This window comes from Pelobates fuscus, chromosome 5 (genome assembly GCF_036172605.1).
Source record: "Pelobates fuscus isolate aPelFus1 chromosome 5, aPelFus1.pri, whole genome shotgun sequence".
NCBI lineage: Eukaryota > Metazoa > Chordata > Amphibia > Anura > Pelobatidae > Pelobates > Pelobates fuscus.
The window spans coordinates 268,519,271-268,546,500 of NC_086321.1; the positions used below are offsets into that span (position 1 = coordinate 268,519,271).

Consider the following 27,230-nt stretch of genomic DNA (forward strand, 5'->3'; position numbering starts at 1 on the left):
TAACTTTGGCCAGTGTATGTTGCTAAGTGGCTACTAAAAAGACTGGACATACCCCAGTTTGAATATCCTGGGTTGTCTACTTCTTTGATATTGATTTAATGTTATTTTAAAGAAAATAAATGTAGTATTGAAGTTGAATTTGAGTTGTGGTCAGATTTATGAAGCTCTTCTGCATTATAATTCTATAATCACTAATATTACTATATCGTCCATAGAAATAGAATTAAATAATATTGTATGTATAAATTGTACTGTTTGTTGTTTTATGTAACTGATTACATCTACTTTGTCTTCCAGTTTGTTTTTGCAGAATACAACGTCTTTAAATTGTTTCTACAATTACTAAAATATTTAGAACAATTCTTAGTGGCAGGTGCTATGGAAATATCTATCGATGATATCATTAATAAAATTGAAGGTACATATTAAACTGTTTATACTACTAAAATGAAAACCTTTGCAGAATATTGTGTGATTAAATTAATTTCATGTGGCAATATTTATCAGTTTCAGTACACCGTATTCATTTTATTCACTTTAAACAGGAATCCATATTCTTAAATGCAATAAATTATATATATGGGAGCAGTTAGTTTAAATTAAAATCTTATGGGGGCATGGCCGAAACCCAAGTCGCAGGTTGAAAGAGCTCCGCCTAGAAAGGCTCCCTAAAGCAGCATGTACTGCGTCCAAGAGCACAAACCGCTTTAGAAATCATACCAACGATGGCCCAACATTGCGCCAAAAAGGCAGCAGATATAAAGGAACTTGTCTCTCTAGGGCATCCATACATGAGGGGGAACCAATAGCCTATTGGCATCTTTGCTTCCCATAGTTTTGCAACGATGCTCCATAGGTTCATTGGATGAGACACTCACTGTTGACAGGGCGGGACTTCCGGGTTGCCCGGGACACACCGGACACACAGCTGATTGAGATGCTGCTTAAGGGGTGAGTTAAGAGCTTTATTTGTCCTATATAAAGCTTGTATCAGTGCAATACTTTACTTGTGATTTCCTGATGAAAGTTCCCTAGAGGGACTGAAATGTTGACTTGCTGGAATGCGTCAAATAAAGAACCTACCTGAATTTTGTAGATATTTATGAATTTGTGACTGGGAAACACACACACGCACGCATACACTATATCTATATAAACCCAGGAGCCTGCACTCACATGGACATGTGTAAATGGGGTGCTGCTGGGGCAAAGTTATACAATATACAAGATCCAGCACACTTGTCCACTAAATAGCAACGTCAACGCTCACAGATCTTATTAGTTTTTTTTTTGTTTGTTTTTTTATACACACAATCTAGGCAAAAATAATGGGGGTTTAGTTGCAGTATATAGTCATACAACGCATAAAGCACCTTTTTAGATTTTATTCAAATATAAATATTGAATGTGAAATGAAAGCAGTGTTGCTCCTGATCAAAATGATATATAATAAGTCTGGGTGCACTTAATATAAAAAAGGTAAATTATGGTTGAACAGACATATAGTCAAATTCCAGGTGTTATTACTTTGTTTTGATCAGAACGTGTATTCTGTTGTTTTTTGTTTATTCAGGTGTTTGGTATTCCACAACAGCCATTTCATGTTTGATATCTGTCACCTATGTTTTTCATATATTAGCCTGCTACAGGTAAGTTACATTTGTATGTGTATTTTAGAAGTAATTGGATTAATGGCATGCAAGAGAAAATGGTATGCAACAGCAAAACTAATATTTCAAACAGAGGAGCTAATAAGAATAATAGTAATAATGCATTTATTTATGTCAACATATTTATATGAATAATTATCACCTAAATAAGTAGCATCGGTAGAGCTGCATAATAGAAAATATGAATATATATACAATATTGGACATTTTAAATTGTATGCACTTGTAATTGTAACATCGGACATTTTAATTTGTATACACTTTATTTCCACATGTATACTACATTGCACTTTATTCAATTTGCATTTGCTTTTCTTTACAAATAAAATTTGTATGCATTTTATCACACTTCCCCTCCCCAATGTGAGAAATGAAATAAACACAAACAAAAAATAGTGCTGCACTATATAATAGTGTACGGCTGTAGAGTAACAATTATACTTGTATCCAAAAAAAGATTCCAATACAGATATACCTGTGATACAAAAAAAAAACATTATCACAGTAACAATAGTTACAAACAACTAGTAATGTGCCAACAACTCATATTAATCTGAGCCACTTAACACCTAGCTCTGAGTAAATCTGCTGCATTCATTGATATTTCAAAAATATATAAAGACAACCAGACACTACTGGGAAATACTTTGATTAGGATTATTTTTAAAACTGAAAGGTCAACCTTTCAGTGATCAATTAGCCTTTATTAAACAATTAGCCTTTTGTTAAACAATTTAAAATGTCCAATAATGTATATGTATTTTTATTAGAGCTTGGATTTCCTTAAAGGAACACAATAGGGTCAAGAATACAAATGTGTATACCTGACTCTATAGTGTTAAAAAAACATTTTAGGTCCCATGTCTCCCCTTTTCCCCCTTAAAAAGAATGAAAATGTACCTTTATTGCAGCGCCACGCATCTCCACCGGTGCTGGCTACACCCATGTTCCACTCCCTTGGCTGAGAACATCAAAACTGATAATCTCAACCAATCCAATGCTTTCCTATAGGAATGCATTGGGAAGATAATGTGCACGTGCGGCAAAACGCCATGTTGTGCTAATCATAATCTCCTCATTGACTCAGTGATTCTCTATGGGGAAAGTTTAGTGTCTCCATGCAGAGGGTGGAGATACTGAATGTCATTGCTGCATGTTGTGCAAGCACCTCTATTGGCCGTCTGAGTGACTGCCACTGGAGATGTCCCTAGGGAGCAATGTAAACGCTGCCTTTTCTCTGAAAGGGCAGTGTTTACAGCAAAAACAACAGTGACATGCAATTCTCACCAGCACAACTACATTAAACTGTAGTTGTTCTGGTGACTATAATGTTCCTTTAATCAGCCCCACTTTCCAATAATCATTTTAAAAAATCATTTGGGGAGACCAAACTATATTGCTCATTTCTCATAATTAATTTATCAAGAGAGGGTCCATTTAAAATATGTAACTTTACATAAAAATTAGTAAGCATTACATGAGAGGAACCCTGTTCTGATCATGGTTCATATGTGCCTGTGGTGATAAGTGTTTTGAATTTACTTTTTATACAATTCCTTATTCGATATCGTAATCCCTTCTCAATCTACATATGTAAATATATGGTGATAAAAGATCATACAAATTATCAAATAAGTCAGTGTAATAAACTATCTGCGTTAAACAGCCCACTAGAGATTAAGATTTATAGTTCTCTTCTTAACATTTACCTCTTTTTAAACTAGGAAGCAACTAAAGAGGCTTTGGGCAGGAAAAAAAAAGTTTCTCCCTGTGAAGTTTCATAAGCCTATATCTGCTCAATGTATTGTAAGTTCATCTGTTTTCTTCTGGTATATGTTTTCTATCGCTACTGTGCTGCAAGGTCTGCCTCAAAATATCGCCACCTAGAGTAATGCATGATAAGTTTGTATTCATAACAAGAAGAAAAAGAGGGAAAAAAATGAATGAAAAATGTAAGATAAGTAGAGAGAGGAAGGACATTAATGCCATGAAATGTGTAGAAACAACAGTGTTGCTAACAATTAAGAGCAAATTCTAAAACATTAGCTTTTAGAGATGAAGGTAGGTATTTAATGGCAATGACATTCTTGCAAATACAGGCCAATTGAATATCTACACATAAAACCTGTCTCTGTGACTAGCATAAGACACCTATGCCTAAAGGAAGATTATTTTAGGTAAATCTCTCAGACATGCACATATGCCATGATTTAATAAGCTTTCCAAATGGTTCAATACTGTTAGAAAACTTTACAATTATTTATATCTAGAAGCCACCATTAAAGTATAAGGGATTTTTTGTAGATAAATAATATCAAATCTTTTTCTAACAGTCTGAAAAATAACCTAATTTTGTAATATTTAGATGTTTTTTATATATGATATATTTTCTAAAATTTTAATATGCTCTGAAAATAATTTTAAAAGTTTGTGCAAAAATGATTAAATTATCTGGAAAGCATTTCGAACAATATTAAATTGAGGCCATATTTTACTATATACCGGTATGTTGTTTTTTTTTATATTTTCATACGAAAATGATTTTTAAAGCTTATCCAAAAATCTGAAATCATTTGGGAAATATATTCAACAATATTAAATTAAGGTCAATATTAAATCAAGGCCTAAGGCATCAATTTAATATTGTTGAATATTCTTTTGAAATAAGTTAATTATTTTGAGTAAACTTTAAAATATCAAAAAATATATTACATATAAATAATATATCAAAACTTTCAAGATTCTTTTGTTTCAGGTATTGTACTGGAGGATTAGAGGAAGGCAGACGTTGTTCCTAAATTTAAAAAGGGTTTAAAATCCTTGCCTGGAAATTATAGACCTGTGAGCTTAACTTGTGACTACAAAAATATTTGAAGGGCTATTAAGGGATAATATTCAGGAAATAATTGGGAAGAACTTAGTTATTAGCAATAATCAGCATGGTTTTATGAAACATAGGTCATGTCAAACTAACCTAATTGCATTCCACAAAGAAGTATGTAGAAGTATAGATCAGGATGTTGCAGTGAATGTGATCTACTTGCATATTGCCACGGCATTTGATACAGTTCCTCACAACAGGTTAGTCTTCAAACTAAAATAATTGGTCTAGATGAATATTCTTGTTCTTGGGTAGAACATTGGCTTAAGGATAGAGTTCAACGAGTTGTCATTAATGGTAAATATTCAAGCTGGACAAAAGTGATAAGTGGTGCCCCTAAGGGTTCTGTTTTGGGACCGCTTCTATCTAACATATTTATAAATGATCTTGAAATAGGCATTGAAAGCCATGTTTTAGTGTTTGCAGATGACACAAAACTTTGTAAAGTAATAAAATGTGAGCAGAATATTGCTTTGCTGCAGAGGGATTTGGGGGACTGGGCACTAAAATGGCAGATGAAATGCAAAGATATGCACTTCGGGGTCAAGAATGCACAAGCAACTTACACCCTAAATGACAGTGAATTAGGGATATCAAAACACGAGAAGGATTTGGGAATTGTAATAGACAACAAATTAGGCACAATATGCAATGTCAATCTGCAGTAAGGTGTCACTGCGATCAGTGTTACTATGTGTCAGCCTATTGGCTGACACATGTAACTGCAGCCTTCATCCCCCTGCAGATCGTGGTGGGGGGCATGCCTGTACCACCCAGGCAGTCCCCCTGTGGCCAATTATCGCAATCTGCAGCATGTGATCACAGTGATAGCCAGTCAATGTGATCACTGTTACTATGTTTAAGCCAATGATCTGAAATCACTGACTGACACTCTGCCCCTCACTCAGATCAAAGTGAGGTAAGGAGAGGGGCAGAGAGATCATTGGTTTTGCAGCTCCTGTGAAAGAAAGTTTTAAAACTTTTTAAAAGTGTTTAAAAAAAATTATTTTATTTCACCCTTTCAGTGCTGATCACAGTATATTACTGTCATCAGCCTGATTAGGGCATTTAGTACTTTTGTACTATATTAAATTTTTTTGAGGGGGTCAAAAAAAATATTTGTCATTTTTTTTACCCTTTGTGTCAGTCACAGCAACCCAAATCTCCCTTAACCCTTTCCCCACTGCCGTGATCACTGTACTGTACAGTATATCTGCTGTACAGTACTGTATCCGTGATCACTGTTATCAGAGGGCTCTCTGATCAGACTGACCTTTTTTTTAGGGTTATTTTTCATATCAAAAAATAAAAATAACCCTTTCAGTACTGATCGCAGCTGCCTATACTGTGATCAGTACATTTATTTTACTTTTTGAGGGTGGGTAGTGGGTGTTAGGCAGGTAGATAATTAATTACCCCCTTAGTATATGACTTAATTAATTTGTCCCCCTAGCATGGCGCTACTCAGTCGAGGAGGCGTATGCCATTCTGGCAAGCAGTGATAGTGACACTCTGCAAGACAGTGACACTATCACTGCCTCTGACATTGAACCTCTGAGTGAGACCTCATGTGATGGTGCCCCAGAGGATGCTCAGAATGCCAAATGCCAGACGGAGACTGGGTGCCTCCAAACATGATGGCCCCAGAAATACCGCCATTCACTGTTACACCTGGCATCACTGTAACAGTGGACGACTGCGAGCCAATTCATTTTCTGAGCTCTTTATGTAGGACGATGTATTTGAGTTCATGGCTCAGCAAACAAATTTGTTTGCCATGCAGTATCTCTCTGCACATTCAGGGTCCCATCATAGTCGCAGGAATATGTGGAGACCCACGGATGTCGGAGAGATGAAGCGTTTTGGGCTTTAACCCTGATGATGGGTATAGTTTAAAAGCCCAGTATCAGGTCCTGCTGGAACTGTCAGGATCAAGACAGGTATCCAACATGCAGTGTACTAAAACTATAAAGACGTATACCGGACCTTAGAGTGGCCGGACTAACGTCAAGCAAACAAGGAATGGTCAGGGACAAGCCGAGGTCGAGGGAACGAGAAGACAGGTAAGCGTAAGCCGGGCCGAGTATAAGGATAGGAGAGGGAAACAAAGTCAAGAAACAAGCCAAGTCAAAACCGTAGAACACTAAGAGAATATAAACGCACTGAAGGAACAGGCAAGCTGAAACCACGACAGGGCAATGACTCACAGTAAGTGAGTACCTTTTATACCCTGTCTCTTTAATTGATATCAACGCCCCCAGAACGTCCTGAGTCCAAAGTGCCAAAATTGCTGGAGCAGAAGGAGGTGTGAGTGGCAGGTACCATGACAGGAACAAGCAACGCATCCTGGCTACCCCTCTTTTTCCTGAGGCTATGCAGAGGGATCGCTACCTGGAACTGCTGCGATTCCTTCATTTTAATGATAACTCCCCCAAGAAACGACCCACTGTTTGAAACGCTCTATAAAATTCGGCCCTTTATCCAACTCCTGTCAGACAAATTTTCTGAAAATTATGTCCCCAATAAAGATATTTCAATTGACGAGTCCCTTTTGAAATTTAAAGGTCGACTGCTATTTAAGCAGTATATTCCATCTAAGCGGTCCCGATATGGCGTTAAATTTTATAAATTATGCGAATCCTGTACTGGTTACACATGGGGGTTTCACATTTACCAGGGGAAGGATAGCCATCTTGACCCACCAGGATGCCCTGGTTCTATGGGTACAAGTGGCAAGATGGTTTTGGGATCTAATCCTTCCCTTGTTAAATAAGGGATATAGGCTATGGGTTGACAATTAATATACCAGTATACTATTATTTAAAAATGTATATTGCTTTGAAACCCTAGCCTGTGGCACAGTGAGGAAGAATTGCAGGGGTTTCCCTCAAGCCCTGGCAAGAGGCAGAAGCAGTAGAGGTTCCTCTTCAGCTCTTCGCCAGGATGAGTTGCTTGCCCTTCGCTTCAGAGATAGGAAGGATGTATACATGCTGTCTATGATGCATGACAAAAGTACAGTGCCAGTGTCTGTGAGATGTAGCACTGAACATCTGGAAAAGCCACAGTGCATTGTAGACTACAGCAAGTTTATGGGGGGGAGTAGACTTGGCTGACCAATGCATACAGCCCTATCTGGTGAAATGAAATACTAGGACCTGGTACAAGAAAAGTGCAATCTACATGAGCCATATTGCAATTTTCAATGCCTATGTCCTCTATAAAAAAAAAATGTCATAGGTAAGCCCTGCCCTTTCCTAGAATTCACGCTAAGCCTTTTGTCCCATATGTTATTTACCAAGCCCCCCCAATCACACTTTGGAATCAGGAGATCTCCAAAGACTTAGTGGCAAACACTTCCTTTCCCATATCACACCTATCCCCAGTAAAAAAGCTCCCCAAAGAAAGTCCCGTGTTTGCTACAAGAAAGGATTCCGAAAAGACTCCAGTTATTATTGCCCATCCTGCCCATCTCTACCTGCTCTCTGCATAGCAGACTGTTTCAAAGTCTACCATACAGAGCTGAACTTGTGAATCACTCTGCATGGGACTTTGACAGTTTGCTTGATTTCCTTGGATTTCTGACCTCGGCTTGTCCTGACTACGCTTTGTTAGCTGCATGTACCGACCCATTGGTTTGTTTTACTGACTACTCTGACTTCTGGATTCCCCTGACCTTGGCCTGTCCCTGTTTACGCTAGCCATTCTAAAGTGGCTACACCAAACAACTCAGAATACATTTGTATTAAATGTATTTGTATTTGTATTAAAAAACTACATTTGTAGTACTTGAAATGTGACTTCCCAATAAAAAACTAATCACAGGGTTAATGCTGCGATTAGCACTGAAAGGGTTAAAAAAATTGCTATTGTTTTTATTTTTTTTAACTTCTCAAACTTTTCACACAGTAACTCTCTATGTGAGATCAAAGATCTCTCTGCCTCTCTCTGCCTTCAGATCAAAGTGAATGCAGGGGTACTGTTCTATTCCTGTGATATAATAAAAAACTAGAAACATGGTACATGTGGGTACTGTTATATTAAGAAGACAGTGTTAAATCAAAATACCAAGTCTCTATTGCACTAACTAATATCAGGATTATGACATTTCCAGTGAAAATGCTATTTATCTGATTAAAAAGACAAAATAAAAGTAGAAATTGCTACATGGGCCCCTATATTTCTGTTAAAATGGCTAGACCAAACATCTCAAATTATGCCATTTGTTATACTCTGGGTTGCCTACTTTTGAAAATGGTATGCCATAACGGTGGAAATGTTATTACCCAGGCTCTCATACTCTCTGAAAAGCCACATAGGCCCATAAAGGGCATCTAATATTTTTGACCCCTTGACTTTTTTTTTAATTTCTGGGATGCCATACGGTCTCAAAGGCAGCCTAAACCAATCTGTCAAATTTCTATGTAGAAAAAAAAAAATTATGGACAAGCCGTATATTTGACCCTGTAACTTTCCCAAACCCCATAAAACCTATAAATGGGGGTTACTGTTTTACTCATGAGACATTTATGAATACAAATATGTATGTTTTATTGCTGTAAAACCGAACAGTAAATTGACATTAACAGTTAAATTGCCATGCAGAAATTGAAAAATAACAAAATTTCTTAATTTTTGAAAGTTTTTTAGATTTTATTCATACACAATGGAGTTCCATATATGAATGTTTGATATGAAATTAAATCTCTGTTTCCCCTGAACAAATGATATATAATAAGTGTGGGTGCACTAAGTATAAAAGAGGTAAATTATTGTTTAACAGACATATAGTAAAATTCTGTGTTTTGTTTACATTTTGTTTTGTTCACAACTTGTACATTTGTCTCAGTCCTTAACCCCTTAAGGACAGAGCTTCAGAAGCTTGTCTTTCACTTAATGACAACGGCATTTTTTGCATTTTTTGCTATTTGCGTTCAACTGCAATTTGCATTTTACTAATTTATTGCACCGACACATATTATATACCGTTTTTTAAAGGACAGAAAGGGCTTTAATTTGATGTAACACATGTATATATAAATGCTTATTTATTATAAAAAAAATACAGAAATATGCAAAAAAATGAATTTTTGTGTGTTTTTTTTACAGTTTTTGCAATAATAATGTGTACATAATTAGTGCAGGTTAAGGAAAGTAATTAAAAATAAATTCATTTAGTTGTTCTGAATTACAGAATATATAATGTGTCTGGGATTTTCAGTTTTTTTTGGTAGTTACAGGTCACAAAGCACAAGGAGTAAAATAAACTTTTTATGTGGAGCGATTTTAGAATTTGGTATGTTTGTCTTGTAAGCCTAATAGCCATAAAAGAAAACAAAATTGCCACACAAAAGTATATATTTATATAAAGTAGACACCACAGGCTATTTACCTAAGGTTGTTTTGACACTTTCTACGTAGCCATTTTACCGCCAACCTCTGCTAAATATTGGAGTAAAATTGTGTTTTTGGGGGGTTTTCGCACACAAACTTATAACAAAGAACTTCTCATGTGTATTTTGTAAATTTGGTGTGTGCTATTCCTGTACAAAGTTTTATTATGTGTTCAGTTACTTCTGCTGAGTACAACGGTACCCCCATTGTATGTCTTTGGCACTATTTCGTGAAGCTACAGTGCCATATAGGAGACCTGTCCTTTTCAGTATTCACAGTAGAATTTTGAGAGACGGATTTAATGAGCCTATGCTTCCATTTGGGGTATTATAGTAGTTTGACTGTTCAAAAAAACCCCACAAAGGCCTACCATTTGTAAAAGTAGACACTCCAGGGTATCTCGTAAGGTGCATATTGTGCCTTAACATGCCCCCATTTTTTTACCATTACATGCCAAAGTATGTGGTAAAAAATAATTTTGTGCATATTTTACATACGGATTGCATTTTTGCTGGGCATTTTGTATATTTCATGTGTGCCACTAAGTTCAAACCCCCCAAATTATGCTCAGCTAAGTCTTCTGAGTAAAAGGACACCCCCATTGTATGTCTATGGCACTATTTCGTGAAGCTACAGTGCCATACAGGAGACCTGTCCTTTTCAGTATTCACAGTAGAATTTTGAGAGACGGATTTAATGAGCCTATGCTTCCATTTGGGGTATTATAACAGTTTTACTGTTCAAAACACCCCACAAAGGCCTACCATTTGTAAAAGAAGACACTCCAGGGTATCTCATAGGGTGCATATTGTGCCTTAACATGCCCCCATTTTTTTACCATTACATGCCAAAGTATGTGGTAAAAAATAATTTTGTGCATTTTTTACATACGGATTGCATTTTTGCTGGGCATTTTGTATATTTCATGTGTGCCACTAAGTTCAAACCCCCCAAATTATGCTCAGCTAAGTCTTCTGAGTAAAAGGACACCCCCATTGTATGTCTATGGCACTATTTTGTGAAGCTACAGTGCCATATAGGAGACCAAGCCATATCAGTTTTGACCGAACTTTGAATTTTGACGCCGGGCCTATGTGCAATTTCCAAGCATCTTTGCAGGTTTTAAATTCAAACTACCCCACAAAGGCCTACCATTTCTTAAAGTAGACACCCCAGGGTATTTCAAAAGGCATATTTTGAACCTTAGCGTGGGATCATTTTTCCGCTAGCTTGTACCAGGTGTAGTGGTAATAAGCCTTTTTTCTGCCTTTTTGACACACAAAGTGAGTTTGCACAGTATATTTTGCAAACCTTATGTGTACTACCACTGTATAATACTTCATATGTTGCTCAGCTATGTCTGCTGAGTACAAAAATACCCCCGTATGTACCTTTGCCAGGTATATGTGGACATCGGAGGGGCGCATTTGGGACAGAGCCATTCCATTTTTTTTCAAATTTTGAATTTTTACGCTGTGCCCATGTCCCATTTTAGAGTATTTTACCAGGCTATATAATCCAAATACCCCATAAAGCCATACCATTTCTTAAAGAAGACATCCCAGGGTATTTCAAAAGGCATATTTTGAACCTTAGCGTGGGATCATTTTTCCGCTAGCTTGTACCAGGTGTAGTGGTAATAAGCGTTTTTTCTGCCTTTTTGACACACAAAGTGAGTTTGCACAGTATATTTTGCAAACCTTATGTGTACTACCACTGTATAATACTTCATATGTTGCTCAGCTATGTCTGCTGAGTACAAAAATACCCCCGTATGTACCTTTGCCAGGTATATGTGGACATCGGAGGGGCACATAAGGGACACAGCCATTCCATTTTTTTTCAAACTTTAAATTTTTACGCTGTGCCCATGTCCCATTTTAGAGTATTTTACCAGGCTATATAAACCAAATACCCCATAAAGCCATACCATTTCTTAAAGAAGACATCCCAGGGTATTTCAAAAGGCATATTTTGAACCTTAGCGTGGGATTATTTTTCCGCTAGCTTGTACCAGGTGTAGTGGTAATGAGCGTTATTAAATGTATTTTTTTACTTTTTAAAACTTTTTTTACTTTTTAAAACTATTTTTTAAACTTTTGTTTTGATTATTCATTTTTTTAAAGTTTCCTAAACTTTCGTAAAACTTTTTTTTACAGATTTAACATTTTTCTAAGCTTTTTTTTTTACGTTAACCCCTAACTAGCAGTAAGCAGCACTAACAGTAAATTCCCCATTTTCCCATAACTCCCACCCACCCCAGCTAGCAAAATATTTAATTATACAATATTTAAATTAGTTAATTAAATAAATTTAACCCCTGAGGGTTAAAAAATAAATAAAAGTTAATCGTCAGGGGTTAAAAAAATAATTAGAACAGTATAATACTGTGATCTGTATTTTGATCACTGTAGGCAGTGATCGACTGGCAGGGAAGGGGTTAATTTTTATTTGGACTGGGTAAAGGGTTTATTTTTTTAAATTTTTTACTTAAATGTTATTAAAACTTTTTTTTTAACTTAATTTTTTAACTTTTTAAAGCGTATTTTTAAACTTTTTTTAACGTTAGCCCCTAGTTAGCGTAATACTAAATCCCCCAATTCCCCACTAACTTCCACCCTCCCCAGCTAGCTAAATTTATAATTTTAAAATATTTAAATTAATTAATAAAATAAATTGAACCCCTGAGGGTTAAAAAAAAAAAAAGAATTAACCCTCAGGGGTTAAAAAAAAAATCAGATCTTAGTAAAATGTAATCCCTGCCAATTGATCACTGTAGTCAGTGATCAATTGGCAGGGAAGGGGTTCATTTTTTATTAAAATGGGTAAAGGGGGGGTAAAGGGGGGTGGGATTTTAATTTTACTATATTTTCTTTCCACCAGGGGGCAGGATCACTGAAGATCCGTCTCCCTGCACTTCACACAGAACCAGGAAGTGCAGGGAGGCGGAGGTGAGTATACACAGCACATGTGCCCGCTCTGGCATGCTGTCAGAGCGGGCACATGTACTCTGACAGCCCGATCCGGTGCGATTGCGGCGATCTGGGGTTAATTTTAACGGGTGACGGACGAGGTCCGTCACTCGTCATTAACGCATTCCCCTGAGTGACGGACCTCGTCCGTCACTCGTCGTTAAGGGGTTAAGGGGTTCAGTTATTCGCAGAATAATGCTGTCAGTTTATTTTGTTTTTGTTTGTTTTTCATATACTCTATGGTTGAACGCAAGAATATACTTATTTTATTTAACTAAACTAATACCAGTTGTTGTGCATCTGTCTATGTATAACCCAGTGGTTCCCAAACTTTTTAGGTTCAAGGCATCCTTAATATTTCAAAATTTTTCCAAGGTGACCCCAAGTCAAAAAAAATTCTAGGTTGTATAGCTGCGGCATATACTGGTGCTATTGTGTAATGTATAGTGATGGTGCTTGAAAAGGTGCTCGTATATAATTTTATTGTTTTAATACAGAGATGTATTTGTATGTAATGTTTGTGTTTTATTGCAGGGGTGTGTTTGAATGTAATGTTCATTTTTAAATGTGGATGTACATTTGTGTGAAGTATTTGTGTTTGAGTGAAGGGAAGAGTTTGTATATCATGTATTTGTGTATTTGTATGTTGTGCTGGTGTTTCACTGCTTGGATGTATGCACATACACTACCACATATATACATACATACTTACGCAGAATTACATGCACATTAACACACAGACACATATAAATACACCAAAACATACACACAAATTCATATAGGCACTGACACATGCACACACATAGATATACACACTGACACATACACACTTTAACACATGCATACACCGACATATACACACACAAATGCACACTCTGACGTAATCTGACGTAATCTGACGTAAACACATACAGGTGATATATTTTATATCTGCAGCCACCCTCCTCTTAGCTTACATTGTGTGTCAAGGAGGGTGGCTTGATTGGAGTCCTAATCATGCTGCAAGCTGGTGGGTGTGAGGGGTCTGGAGCATTTTTTTTGTGTTTCTCTCCTCCAATGCTGCCTCTGTAGCTGCCTCCTCTCCCTCCCATGCTGTCTTCCTGCACAAAGCTGGGAGGAAGTGAAAGCCTGCCACTTCCTCCCAGCCTGCCGACACTACAGGAGCCCAGTCGCATTCTTAACTAGGCTCCTGTTCAGCAGAAATGTTTTCTGGTGCTATAATCATAGCACCAGGGAAACATTTTGCGGCGCCCCATGTGCCTGTCGCAACGGCACACAGTTTGGGAACCGCTGATGTAACCTGATATCTTGTTGCAAGGTGGTAACGCCACATGTTACTTTTTGCTTTTCTTCATATGGTCGGGTAAATAAAGAATTTATAAATAAATGAATAAATAGTTTTCAAAATATTAAACTTAAAAGTTTATACAAAAATATTGAATCATTTGAAATGCTTATCTAAAAATAGTAAATCTAGGCTTCGGTTTTAAACTCAGTTGGTCCAATATGTTTTTCATTGGTTATATTTTTATTATCAAATAGTACTTGTAGGGTGTATTGAATAGAAAGGTATTTGCTTACTTGTGTCAGTTATTTAAAACATAACATTTAATACATTTGTTTAAAATCTTGCTTTTAGAGAATCAACAAATAAACCAAAATGTAGTAAATTCTAAGACTATCAATAGTATAGACCAAAAAACAAAACAAATGTATAAAGAAAACGAAAAAAAATATATAATTATTAAAGGAAAAGGACTAATATAGTATTATGCTATATAAAATATGTGCCACAACTTTTCTGATATATTTAGTTCCTATCCCTTTCCCCATTAAAATACTTGTAGGGAATATGTTTTAAACTGGTGTAGTAAATGTACTGTATGTGTTATATGTTTTTTTTTTTGTTTTTTTTTTTTAATCTTGTCTCTTTTGCATACGCAGCTTGCAATAACAAGATATTCCAGCTGGCAAGTTGCTTATATTTTATGGGGTAAATCTAATTTTGATACAAAATTGATATTTATTATGATTATTGTTATTTAAGTAATTTATATTTCCCCTTTTTATTTTTACAGGTTACACAATAATTCATCTCATGCTAGTACTTGTTGGAATCGGTTTTGTAGTGATTGTTTATTTAATACAGTATGGTCTTTTTTGGGATATCCTGAAGTACATTCTAATTACTTGGTAAATATATTAAGTTGTCTAAATTACATTGTGTACTTTTGTTTTTGCTTGCATTAACAATATAATAATTATTCTGTTTGGTAAGAACATGTTGATCCATGGAAATATCTAATTGACATTTTTATATCAAGAAGGATTTTCCCTGTTTGTGACACAATTGAAAATCATTTCATTTTTATATATATAAGCTTTACTGAATTTTAATCAAATGTTTAGTTGCAATAGTACAATGCATGCATGGATTAGTACAGAAAAAAAAAAAACATCTATACTCGAAAAATAAAATTGGAACACTACAAATGACTCCAGGATCTAACTTACTTAAAACACTTTACGCACCAATACAACTTTAATGCTCAAATCTTTGTAGTTGTACAAAAAAATACATTTTAACAGTATTCTGCACCATAAGACGGCCTTCTTAGCCACACCCACTCAGAAAGCTGCCAGAAAGATTTCCTTATCAAATGTATGTATATAGCTCAGCCCCTAAGAGGACTGAGTGAGCTGCAGACAGTCAGAGAAACTAGAAACAGGTAGAAACAGGGGCGTACCTAGAGCATTTGGCACCCAGGGTGGATCCTGTGCTTGACACCCCCTCGCCCCCCCCCCCCCCAAAAAAAATAAAATTATAAAAATACAATTATAAAAAATACAATTTGTAAACTTTGCAAAACCGCTGTCAACCCCTCCTACAAAACCCTTGTCCTGCCCCGCCCCCTCCTACAAAACCCCTGCCCTGCCCCCTTCTACAAATCTTGTACTGCCCCGTCTACAAAACCCCCGCAATCCCTTTCCACAAATCCCCTGCTTATCCCCCCTTATAAAGACTTTTGTCCCAATACAAAACCCCTGCCCCCTTCTTCAAAATCCCTGCAGCACCACACACACATTTACAAGCAGACAGTCACACACTCAGTTACAGACAGTCACACACTCAGTTACAGGCAGACAGTCACACACAGTTACAGGCAGACAGTCACACGCACACAGTCACACATGCAGTCACAGACAGTCATGAACACAGTCACAGGCAGACAGTCTCACACAGACATACACACACACACACACACACACACACACACAGTTACAGGCAGACAGTTACACACAGACAGTCTCACACATACACATACACACACAGTTACACACAGACAGTCTCATACACACACATACACACATACACAGGCATACATTTACACACAGACAGTCTCACACACACATACACACACATACACACATACACACACAGTTACAGTCATGCAGTTACACACAGACGGTCTCACACACACACACATACACACATACACACATACACACACACACAGTTACACACAGACAGTTTCACACACACACATACACACACACATACACAGTTACAGGCATACAGTTACACACAGACGGTCTCACACACACACACACACACACACACACACACACACACACACACATATAGTTACAGGCATACAGTTACACACAGACAGTCTCACAGACACACACACATACACACACACACATAGTTACACACACACACACACACACACACAGGCAGTCTCACACACACACAGACACACAGTCACACACACACACACAGTCACACACACAGTTACAGGCATACAGTTACACACAGACACACAGTCACACACACACACACACATACACAGTCATACACACACAGACACACAGTCACACACACTCTTACTTACAGACAGTGGGCTGGAGGAGGACTGGATTCCCTGAAGCCTGTGGGGAAGCATGGATTCCATCTTGCTGCACCTCCTAACAGCAGCGGGTAAGGGCCATATTAAGCACTGCCCCCGCTGCTAGTTTGGCTCCGCCCCCGACTTTTAATTAGCTCCCCCCCACTTTACCTCCGTGCGGCCAGTTCAGCAGCTCTTTGTCACGATTCAGGGAACCAAACACGCTAACACACACACAGAAAAGGCGCTGTACCGGACCTTAGAGTGGCCGGGCTAAGCACACAAAGGATAGTCAGGAGACAAGCCGAGTAAGGGGAAAGGTACAGATCTGTTACCCTGTCGGACCCTAAGCAAAGCTTTGCCAGCAGAAGCAACCCTACCGGTTGATCAAACATGCGTTTGAAAGCTGTCAAAAAATCTGCAAAGGACATAGGAACGTATTCTCCCACATGGGGTTGGTCTAGTTCGAGAGTTTTTATACAAAATAAAAGGTGAATGAATCAAAAAGGGTAATGGGTCCCCTGGCTCGTAGTGTGGTGTTTGTTCAGGAGATCTAGTCGAGCAATCTGTCGAACAGCGCTCTCCTGGCTTTCCGCGAACAGAAGCAGGCTTTCATATGTTTTAACCATTGTTCGGGCAGTCGAGTGGCTGCCTCAGAGTTCCAGGCACTTGATGACTAAGTCCCGCTTTCTGCTTTCGTGTGACAACACAAAGAGAGCACTGAGTTCCTGTGGTTTGTTTGAACTTAATGAGCCAGTGGGGTGGTCAATGTTCGGTACTTAGTCTCTTTTCGGATGAAAGGGGAATAAAATAATAAAGAAATGCCCAAACGGAGTAGGAGAATCACTTTAGGGAAAGCAAAATAGGGCTTTTGTCACATTGCTCCCCCCCAGTTCCATGGGACGGCATACCCGCTTAGACCCCAACGTGTGGGCTTGGGGATGTCCGGGAAGTACGGGTTATTTCTCCAGTTCAGTTTGTCGAGACAACCCATCTGCATTGGCATTCTGCTTTCCTGGTCTGTGCTGCATGGTAAAGTTATATGGCTGCAGCGCCAAGCTCCATATTAACAATCTTGGGTTGTCTCCTGCCACTCTATTAAGCCAAATCAGGGGGTTGTGGTCAGTCATGACGGTGAAGGAGCGTCCATACAAATAAGGTTGAAGTTTCTTAAGTGCCCAAACTAGAGCTAGGCACTCTGTTTCCACAGTGGCATAACTGACTACTCTGGGTAACAATTTTCTGCTCAGATATGTCACCGGGTACTGCATGCCATCTTCCCCGACCTGGCTTAATATGACTTCCAGTCCAAACATTGAGGCATCTGTACAAACAAGATTTTTTTTTAGTGTGATCAGGTGCTGCTAATACAGGAGCCTTGCTTAGTGCCACTTCTGGAAGAAGTCTGCACATTTTGGGGACCATAAAACTTGTCTGGGCAGGGATTTTTTTGGTGAGGTCAGTAAGGGGCTTGGCTATGGCGCTATAGTCTTGTACAAACCTCCAGTAATAACCGGCTGTCCCTTAAAACGCCATTATTTGAGTTTCGGTTTGGGATATCCATTCGGGAGAAAGATCCTGCCGCTTGCCATCAGTGTAACAGATTCCCTATACTCCAGCTGAGTATATCCGTGAAGAATCTCCCGAAATCCAAGCATAGTAATGATTATAACTCCCAATCCCCCAAACATGAGCCAAGACTTCATGAAGGGGTAAAGCATTGTGTTAAATGGAAGCCACAGCTGGGGCACTCCCCCTGAACCTGAGTGGGAACAGTAACACAAAACAATCACCCAGGTCCAGGACACTCCCACATAAACAGTATAATCCTTCCTCTGTACCTGGGAGATAATTGGGTTAAGTTGCTGTATTAGAGAGCAAAAACGGGTCGCAAGAGTATTCTGAGAACAACAGCAACTGAAATAGCCTGCCCTTCGGTGGGTCCCCGCTCAGAACTCAAGCTGACTCTCTCTTCTCACTGAACTGAGAAGGGGTTCTTCTCACTGAACATTTCTGCCAGACATTTAAGGCCACCAGAGGTACTCCACTGCTAGAAGTAAGCTTGGTCAGTAGCTCTGAAGCTCTGATAGAGGGATTCCCTCTGTGATGTCTGGGTTGTGTGTGATAGGTGTGAATAAGCACGGTGAAGCGATATGGACCATATGCCATACCCGCAAGAATGCTGCAATAAAGGGATTACTCACCCCCAAGTTCCTTATCACGGCATCTGTACTCCAAATCATGGAGATCATTTTGCATTTAACTGTGCCCTTTCCAATTCAACACACAGGTTAGAGGTGGTGTGAACATGCCAATTGGTGATTCTAAGCAGGTGGGTCGTCTGATAATTATTGAACACTGAAGGACATTTAGGGAGGATAAGCTGTGACTTAAAGACCCTGCCCCCTTCCTCCAAACAAATTGGAGTATTGCAGATGAAATGGATTTTAAAAAGGACACTATTGGAAGCATCTGATAAAGATATAAAGGTTAATCATTAACCCTTCCGAACCATGATTTGCTCAGCTCAGCTCATCAAGTCATATCTGACTTCAGTGAGTGCCAAGGGAGAAGAGATTGTCATGGTACAAATGCCTGAAGTCTCTGGAGAGCCAGATCCCAAGATATCAGATTCGTTTAGAGCACCAAGTGAACGGGAATTATTCCTGTGATTAGACGAAATCTCAAGCAATATCACATTGAGCACCTCAGACTTGTCCATGTTAAGTTTTAAGTTGGATACCTCACCATACTCCTGAAATACTGCCAGGACTTACAGTTTTCTCACTCAGTTACAGGAAATGTACATACAATATGTGGAGCATCCGGAATATACCTCTGTAGAGAAACAAAAGAAAACAAAAAATAGTGCAATATATTCTGAACAGTCATATATCCCTAGCATCAATAATAGTACTCACAAAAATGGAGCCAAATCCTAACACATGGCTCGCATGTGATCATATAAATAAAGAATACACTACTAGAGATCAACTTACATGCTTCTTGAAGCGGAACTCATCACCTATTCGTATGTTTTCCCCTTTATTTTGTATGTTTTATCCTTTTACCATTCGGGAGTTCTTCATACGAAAATAATTATTTCGTCACCCAAATGAGGACCCCCATTAGAACATTCATACCAGCAACTTAAGTGCGAACCCGCAAGGGTAGTAATTAAAGAATGCTCCCCCTGGGTGGCCGCCATTTCGTATAACCGAGCATGTGGCAGACAAAAGGATAGCGACCATCTTGTCTCCCAAACGTGGGCAGCGGTACTTGGTCGTCGAGTGCCTGGAACTCTTTCCGGCTAGGCACTTGCGCGAACACCGGTAAAACTTAGACTGCTGCCCTTTCTATTTCCCAACCACCTATACAAACGACGTTCGGAGATATGAACTAAAAAACAGGGGGAGCATTCATATCCTGAAATGAAGAGATTCCCTTGCATGGTGTTTGCACAGGAACCTCACGAACGGTCAAAACTTTACCTCAATGGCATTCCCGTTTCACTGAACTGATCTGAGTGATTCTTGGATATGTTATACACTTAGATGGGAGCTATCGGGGAATTTACTTTTTGTGGGCTTCCTGAGTATGGTGGGGACACTTTTGGGGAACTGTCTATTTTGTATGGATTTTCTGTACCTGAGAGATAATTAAATTGGAGGTTTTCTCAAGCAATTATCTCTCAGGCACAGATGATCCTGGGATTGAAACCCCTGTTTTATTGTATTGTAAACCCCATGTAGGGGACTGGGCATAAAAGCCGTGTGTGGTCTGAATAAACTCAGTTGACTCCAAGAACTATGTTTCGTCTGGTTAATGGGGGAATGGGTATCTGCTTGTGTTAATGGTTGAAGAGTGGCTGAAGGAAGGAATTAGCAGAGGTAACCAGTTGGGTTACCCATGGTCTGCTACACTTCTCTAAAGGCATTATATATGTTTAGAGATGTCGCGAATATAACATTTTCCGTTCGGGAACAGCAAACGCAAATTTCCGCAAATGTTCGCGAACGGGCGAACCGGGCGAACCGCCATAGACTTCAATAGGCAGGCGAATTTTAAAACCCACAGGGACTCTTTCTGGCCACAATAGTGATGGAAACGTTGTTTCAAGGGACTAACACCTGGACTGTGGCATGCCGGAGGGGGATCCATGGCAAAACTCCCATGGAAAATTACATAGTTGATGCAGTTACATAGTTGATAAATTGTTTGGAATAATGTGCTTTAAAACATCAGGTATGATGTTGTATCGATCAGGTAGTGTAAGGGTTACGCCCACTTCACAGTGACAGACCAAACTCCCTGTTTAACGCACCGCAAACAACCGCAAACAGTCCATTTGCACAACCGCAAACTCCCCATTTGCACAAGGTTGGATACCAAGCTAGCCATGTCCCGTTCCTTGTCCTCACTGATGTCATTGAAGGTCTCTTCCTCCACCCAGCCACGTACAACACCAAGGGTCCCCGAAAGGTGACAACAAGCCCCCTGTATTTTTTTTTTTAAATGTACACTACTGGTGTGACACTGTGCCCAGGCAGGTCTTGAAACGCACACGTGGGAAGGAAACTGACTGCTATTATTTGTCAGACAAATTTCTAGTTGTTTTTTTTTAATGTACACTACTGTTACACCAGATATGAGTTGCACTGGTGTGACACTGTGCCCTGGCAGGCCCTGAAACGCACACGTGTGAAGGAAACTGACTGCTATTATATTACAGTCAAAAACGTTTTTGTTTTTTTTTAAATGCAAGCTATTGTGCCCCCAAAACATTCGTGTGTGGGGGTGCTGGAATGACGTGGGCCAATGGGAGCCTGAATCAACTTTTGGCTCCCACTGCCCCTTTAAGAGCGAGCTCGTGACTCGAGCCGTGCTCCTAGTGCCAGGCGGGCCACGTGACCGATCACTCCGGTCAGTGCACGCGGCTAAGTCAGAAGAGGAGATCAAGCCGCATGCGGCTCGCGTGGAGGCAGGAGTGATCCAGCCACGCGCGGCTCAAGCTTTAGAGCCAGGTCGGTCCCAGGATAAGGTAAATACAGCCACAACCACTTATCCCACACACCTTTCCTAACGTCCTATCCCATTAAAAGCATATTACCGCGTATTTAATAAAACAGCTAGACCCCCTACTTCATCCATGTTACCGATCGATGGTTCGATATTCTGAGCCCTCTCTGATTTACTGTACACGACTATTCGATATTCAGACAAATTTTAAATAGCATTTTATGTTTGTTTGAGAACACCTTAAAAATATTGGATATCGCTAAAAATCATGATCACTATATACTTTCTCTACAAACCTCTAAAACGAACCAAACTACTCATCCATCCGCTATACCACTTTATCCCACCTAGAACTAGTGCCCAGTTAAAATACTTGACTCTTACTTACCCACACTCAGTCATGCCACACACATTTCACCACTACTCTCACTGAATCCCTCTGGCTACGGCTAAATTCATCTTCTACATCAGAACACTACTCCTAAGATTGGGTTGTATCCATGTCTCGGGTCTTTTATTTAGAATAGGAGCAGCTTCGGTCTCCTTCAACACTGACACTCCAGTGCATATTATTAAAAGATTGGGCAGATGGAAATCCTCAGTCTACAACCGATATATTGCTCATCCCGAGAAAGAAATTAGGAAAGCTTTTAAAAGTTTGGCTTTGTAAATTTGATGCAATAAGTGTGTTTTTCTTTAATACCTTTTCACCCTCTTTGCATGAACCTGATTTACATATATTACTAATATGTTTCTGAACATATATATTATATTATTCACTCACTCACTCTCTGGGCCGGCCTAAGAAATCATGCTGCCTAGGTCCAACGATAAATGACTATGGGGGATAATGTATAATAAACACAGGTTACTGGCTATGGGGAGGATAATGTATAATAAACACAGGTTACTGGCTATGGGAGGATAATGTATAATAAACACAGGTTACTGGCTATGGGAGGGATAATGTATAATAAACAAAGGTTACTGGCTATGGAAGGATAATGTATAATAAGCACAGGTTACTGGCTATGGGAGGATAATGTATAATAAACACAGGTTACTGGCTACGGGGGGATAATGTATAATAAACACAGGTTACTGGCTATGGGAGGGAAAATGTATAATAAACACAGGTTACTGGCTATGGGGGGATAATGTATAATAAACACAGGTTACTGGCTATGGGAGGGATAATGTATAATAAACACAGGTTACTGGCTATGGAGGGGGATAATGTATAATAAACACAGGTTACTGGCTATGGGGGGATAATGTGTAATAAACACATGTTACTGGTTGTGGGGGATAATGTATAATAAACACAGGTTACTGGCAATGGGAGGATAATGTATAATAAACACAGGTTACTGGCTATGGGGAGGATAATGTATAATAAACACAGGTTACCGGCTATGGGAGGATAATGTATAATAAACACAGGTTACTGGCTATGGGGGATAACGTATAATAAACACAGGTTACAGCTCGATAGTTAGGTCTGATGCCCACTGTTTCGCTGGTGCGGCTTCTGATAGTGGTGTATGGTCTAAAAGTAATCGGTAACACATGGAGATTGGTTTACACAATGGGTTTACACAATGGGTTTTCAGTAACCATTGGGTTGAGGGGACCTATTGTTTTTGTGTAGGAAAAATTTTGCTGTCTGTAGGAAAAATGGGAGGTTTGAGGAATATTATGAGTCGTCTGGAGGGTGTGGAAGTCTTGAAACTGCGCATTTGTATAGAAGTGGGTCAAGTGGGTAAGACCCTTCTCCTGCCAGGGCTTAGCGTAAAAGATGGGAATGCAGTACGTGAGGGCTGCTATGGGGGTTGCTCGGGAGGTTTGATTATTGCTGCTCAACCTGTGTCTGTGTGCATCCCAGGCCTGTATCAGTAAGGAAATCTGGGCTGGAGCAGCACGTGGGGGGGGGGGGGAGGGGCCTGAGAGGTTTAGGAAGCCATAGCATATGGGTGAGTTTGTATGGTTCCATCAGTTGTCTTTCCATTTTAACTCACTGGGGGGTTGTTAGTGTACGAAGTGTGGTATTGCTGACGCTAGTATGGATGCATAGTAGTAGGTGCGAACATCCGGAACAGCAAGGCCACCTGCCTTAACCGGTGCTTTCACGAGTTTCATGGATGCTCGTGGTCTTCCTCCCTTTTGGACCACTCTGAAGTAGGACTGTGGCATAAAAAGAGGTAGGGTCCGGAAGACGTACTGTAATCTGGGGAGTATTGACATCTTAATTGCCACTATCCTTTCTGTCCACATAAGGAAGAGGGGGCCCCATTTTGCTAGGATTTGTTTACAATTATTCCAGACCCTAATGTAATTACTCGTGCTTAGGTCAGTGGTATTTCTGGAGAACAGTAGTCCCAAGTATTTGATATTGTCAAGCCTCCATTCGAAGGGGTCGTGTACAGTGTGTCCATCACTGAGGAGGGGAGGCCTATCCCTAGAGCTTGTGTTTTTGTGGTATTTAAGGAGTAATATGAACGCATGCCGTATTCTTTTATCGTCTGCATGAGGGGGGGAGGGTGTCCGAAATGTAGAGTAAGATGTCATTGGCAAAGGTGCTGATCTTATATTCTATTCCTTTCACCTTTATACCCTTTATGTTGGGATGGCCTCTGATATTCCGCAGGAGGGGCTCCATTGCCAACAAGTAAAACAGGGGGGACAAGGGACACCCCTGTCTCATCCCATTGGCGATTGTGAATGGGCTGGACATGAATCCCGCCTGCAAGACCTGGGCCGATGGACCTGAGTACAAGGCAAAAATCTGTCTCACTAATTGCGAGAGAAACCCGTAGGCATGCAACGCTTGTTGTAAGAAGGGCCATTTTAGGCAGTCAAAGGCTTTTTTTGCATCTAATGCTAGCAGTAAACCGATCCCCCTGAGGCTCTCCAAGATCAGCAACAGCTTCTTAGTATTGTCCAATCCCTGCATGCCCTGGATGAACCCCATTTGATTGTCTCCGATAAGGGAACACAAGATGCTGTTGAGACTGTTTGCCAAAATCTTCACATAGATCTTTGCATCTGTGTTCAGCAATGATATAGGGTGGTCGTTTTTACATAAGTCAGGGGATTTATCAGGTTTTGGAATGGTTACTATGGTAGCAAGGAGCATCTTAGTCGGGAGAGATCCCGTGGCGGTGGCCATGCGGTACATCTTCAATAGGTGTGGGGCTAGTTCCTGCGCATACTTTTTATAGTAGGCATTCGCTAGCCCATCCGCTCCTGGTGATTTTCCCACTGGCAGTTTCATTATGGCTTCTAAGACTTCTGTAAGCTCAATAGGCTTGAACAGTGCAGCCGTCTGTAATTGGGTGATCTTAGGGAGATTAGCTTGGGTTAAGTACTGGGCAATGTCCTCTGTGCTAGCATTATGGGTGTCACTCACGTGGGCAATTTTAGAACTGGAATACTTGTTGCGGAACCTGTATTTAGTGGCTTTACCGCTATTATGGTATACGTTGGCTCTCAGTTTGTGGAGTAGGTTCTTGGTTGTCTACGCATTGAGTGTCTTTAAGCGTGCGTAGAGTGTGTTGAGATGTGCTGCTAGGTCAGGGGAGGGTCCAGTTTTGTTCTGCTTAGTGGTTATGGCGATTTGTCTACAGCAATCTAACAGGTTCGTCAGGTGTTGTTTCTTTAGAAAGGAGGAGCGTCTCGTGAATAGTCTACTACTGCCTTATATACTGATCAGAGTGTAAAGTCTGAGATCTCTTCGCTCGCATTTGTTGTAAAGTATTCTTGTAATGCCACCCTGATATCATCTGCAAAGGATGCGTTGACAGCAGGGAGTCATTCAGTCGCCAGGACCCGCAGTCTATAAATTGGAAGGCATCTAGGAGGTCTAGATATTCTAGAAAGTTATTTCCCAATAGTGCAATGTGTCAATTGGGATTTCTGTCCAGAAAGAAGGTATCGATACGCATGTACTTATTGTGTACTTGTGAATAAAATGAGTAATCCTTATCTGTCGGGTGCAAAGTTCTCCAGGCGTCATATAGGTCATATTGATCTAGCAGTTTGGTGAATGATCTGCTTAAGGTTTCCAACCTCTGCTTGCTAGTGCAAGTGAGGGTTGCGGTGGTATCTAGTACGGGTGACTGAATGCAATTAAAGTCTCCACGGTATCTTAAGATTCATACTCTGTGAGGCAACTTTGGGGGGTCCTTTTGAATGGTGGGTTTTAAGAGAGGTGGTCTGCATTCGTTGGGGAGGAAAGAGTGGAGGAGGACACATAGGGGATAAACCTGGGGGGGATAGTAAACTTGTGGGCAACTTGCCCCATACAGCTCCCAGCTGGGAGCCAAGGTGCACCAAGAAGATCTCGGTCACATACGGTGAGGTTCTTGGGGGTGAGCTTCATCATAAGAGTGGTAGCTAAGCGAAGGTGGTAGTGCAGAGCTTTGTAACGCTTCAGGGGTGAAATATTAGCAGAGGGCTCATGGGACACTTCTTGTGAAAACATGGGTTAAATAGCTTGGATCTTACCCTGGGTTGCTCAGTCATCTTTAGCTTCTGAGCATCAATCTCTGCCTGTGTAACATGGGAATATAACAGTTGTGGTAACCCTATATGGCATTCAACCTTGATAACTTAAACAATTTTAATGGTGCCACACTAGCCTTCTATGCAAGTCCCCATGCAAGGGAACACCCACTTGGACCTTGTGGGGAACAGGATGACATTTTTTACAAGCCAATGATAATGCAGTACAGTAGGGGACACTCCCACACATTACACACAATCCCTCCCCTCAGCCGGGGAGATAATTGAGTCAAGTCAAGAACTCTCTCTCCTCCAGCTCTGCTTCACTCCCACATTTCCTATTTCCTGTCCTAATGTGTTTTCTACTCCACCTCCTAAAGACTGTAAGCTCGTTTGAGCATGGCCCTCTTCAACCTATCGTTTCTGTAAGTTTTCTTGCAATTGTCCTATTTATAGTTAAATCCCTCTCTAATAATATTGTAAAGCGCAACGGAATCTGCTGGCGCTATATAAATGGTGGTGATAATAATAATGATAATAATAATCTCCAGGCAGAAAAACACACATTTTTATAAAGTATGAAAAGTACCCCAATATAGAACATATCCCCATAAATGTCACCCTGATAGCCCTGATCTGGGCGAACAACATATCCAAATCACCCAGATCAGAGCAGGGGTTCAGGAAATTCATGGAAGTCTCTTTTTGACCGAACGCATGCATTGTTTAATGCCCAAAACAGTTCCAGAGAATCAGGCTGTGCGGGCAGTCTATTTCAAATAATCGAAATATCGTTCAAATTACAGAATGTAGCCATTCGTGAATTTAGTCAGTATATGTCCCTTGTTCATGTGCTTCTGCCCACGAAGCGCCGTTCGACTCCCGTTCGAATAGCTGAATTTCC

The 27,230-nt window shown here is 39.9% G+C and overlaps 1 protein-coding gene across 1 annotated transcript in view; it reads left to right on the top strand.

The window, feature by feature from the left end:
* LOC134612809 (stimulated by retinoic acid gene 6 protein-like) overlaps positions 1 to 27,230 on the top strand; it is a 218,338-nt gene that overhangs the window by 166,739 nt on the left and 24,369 nt on the right. The window contains exons 11-15 of the mRNA XM_063457254.1: positions 298 to 418; positions 1,574 to 1,649; positions 3,395 to 3,476; positions 14,859 to 14,907; positions 14,993 to 15,107. Coding sequence (XP_063313324.1) covers positions 298 to 418; positions 1,574 to 1,649; positions 3,395 to 3,476; positions 14,859 to 14,907; positions 14,993 to 15,107 — 443 coding nt within the window. The remainder of the gene's footprint in view (positions 1 to 297; positions 419 to 1,573; positions 1,650 to 3,394; positions 3,477 to 14,858; positions 14,908 to 14,992; positions 15,108 to 27,230) is intronic.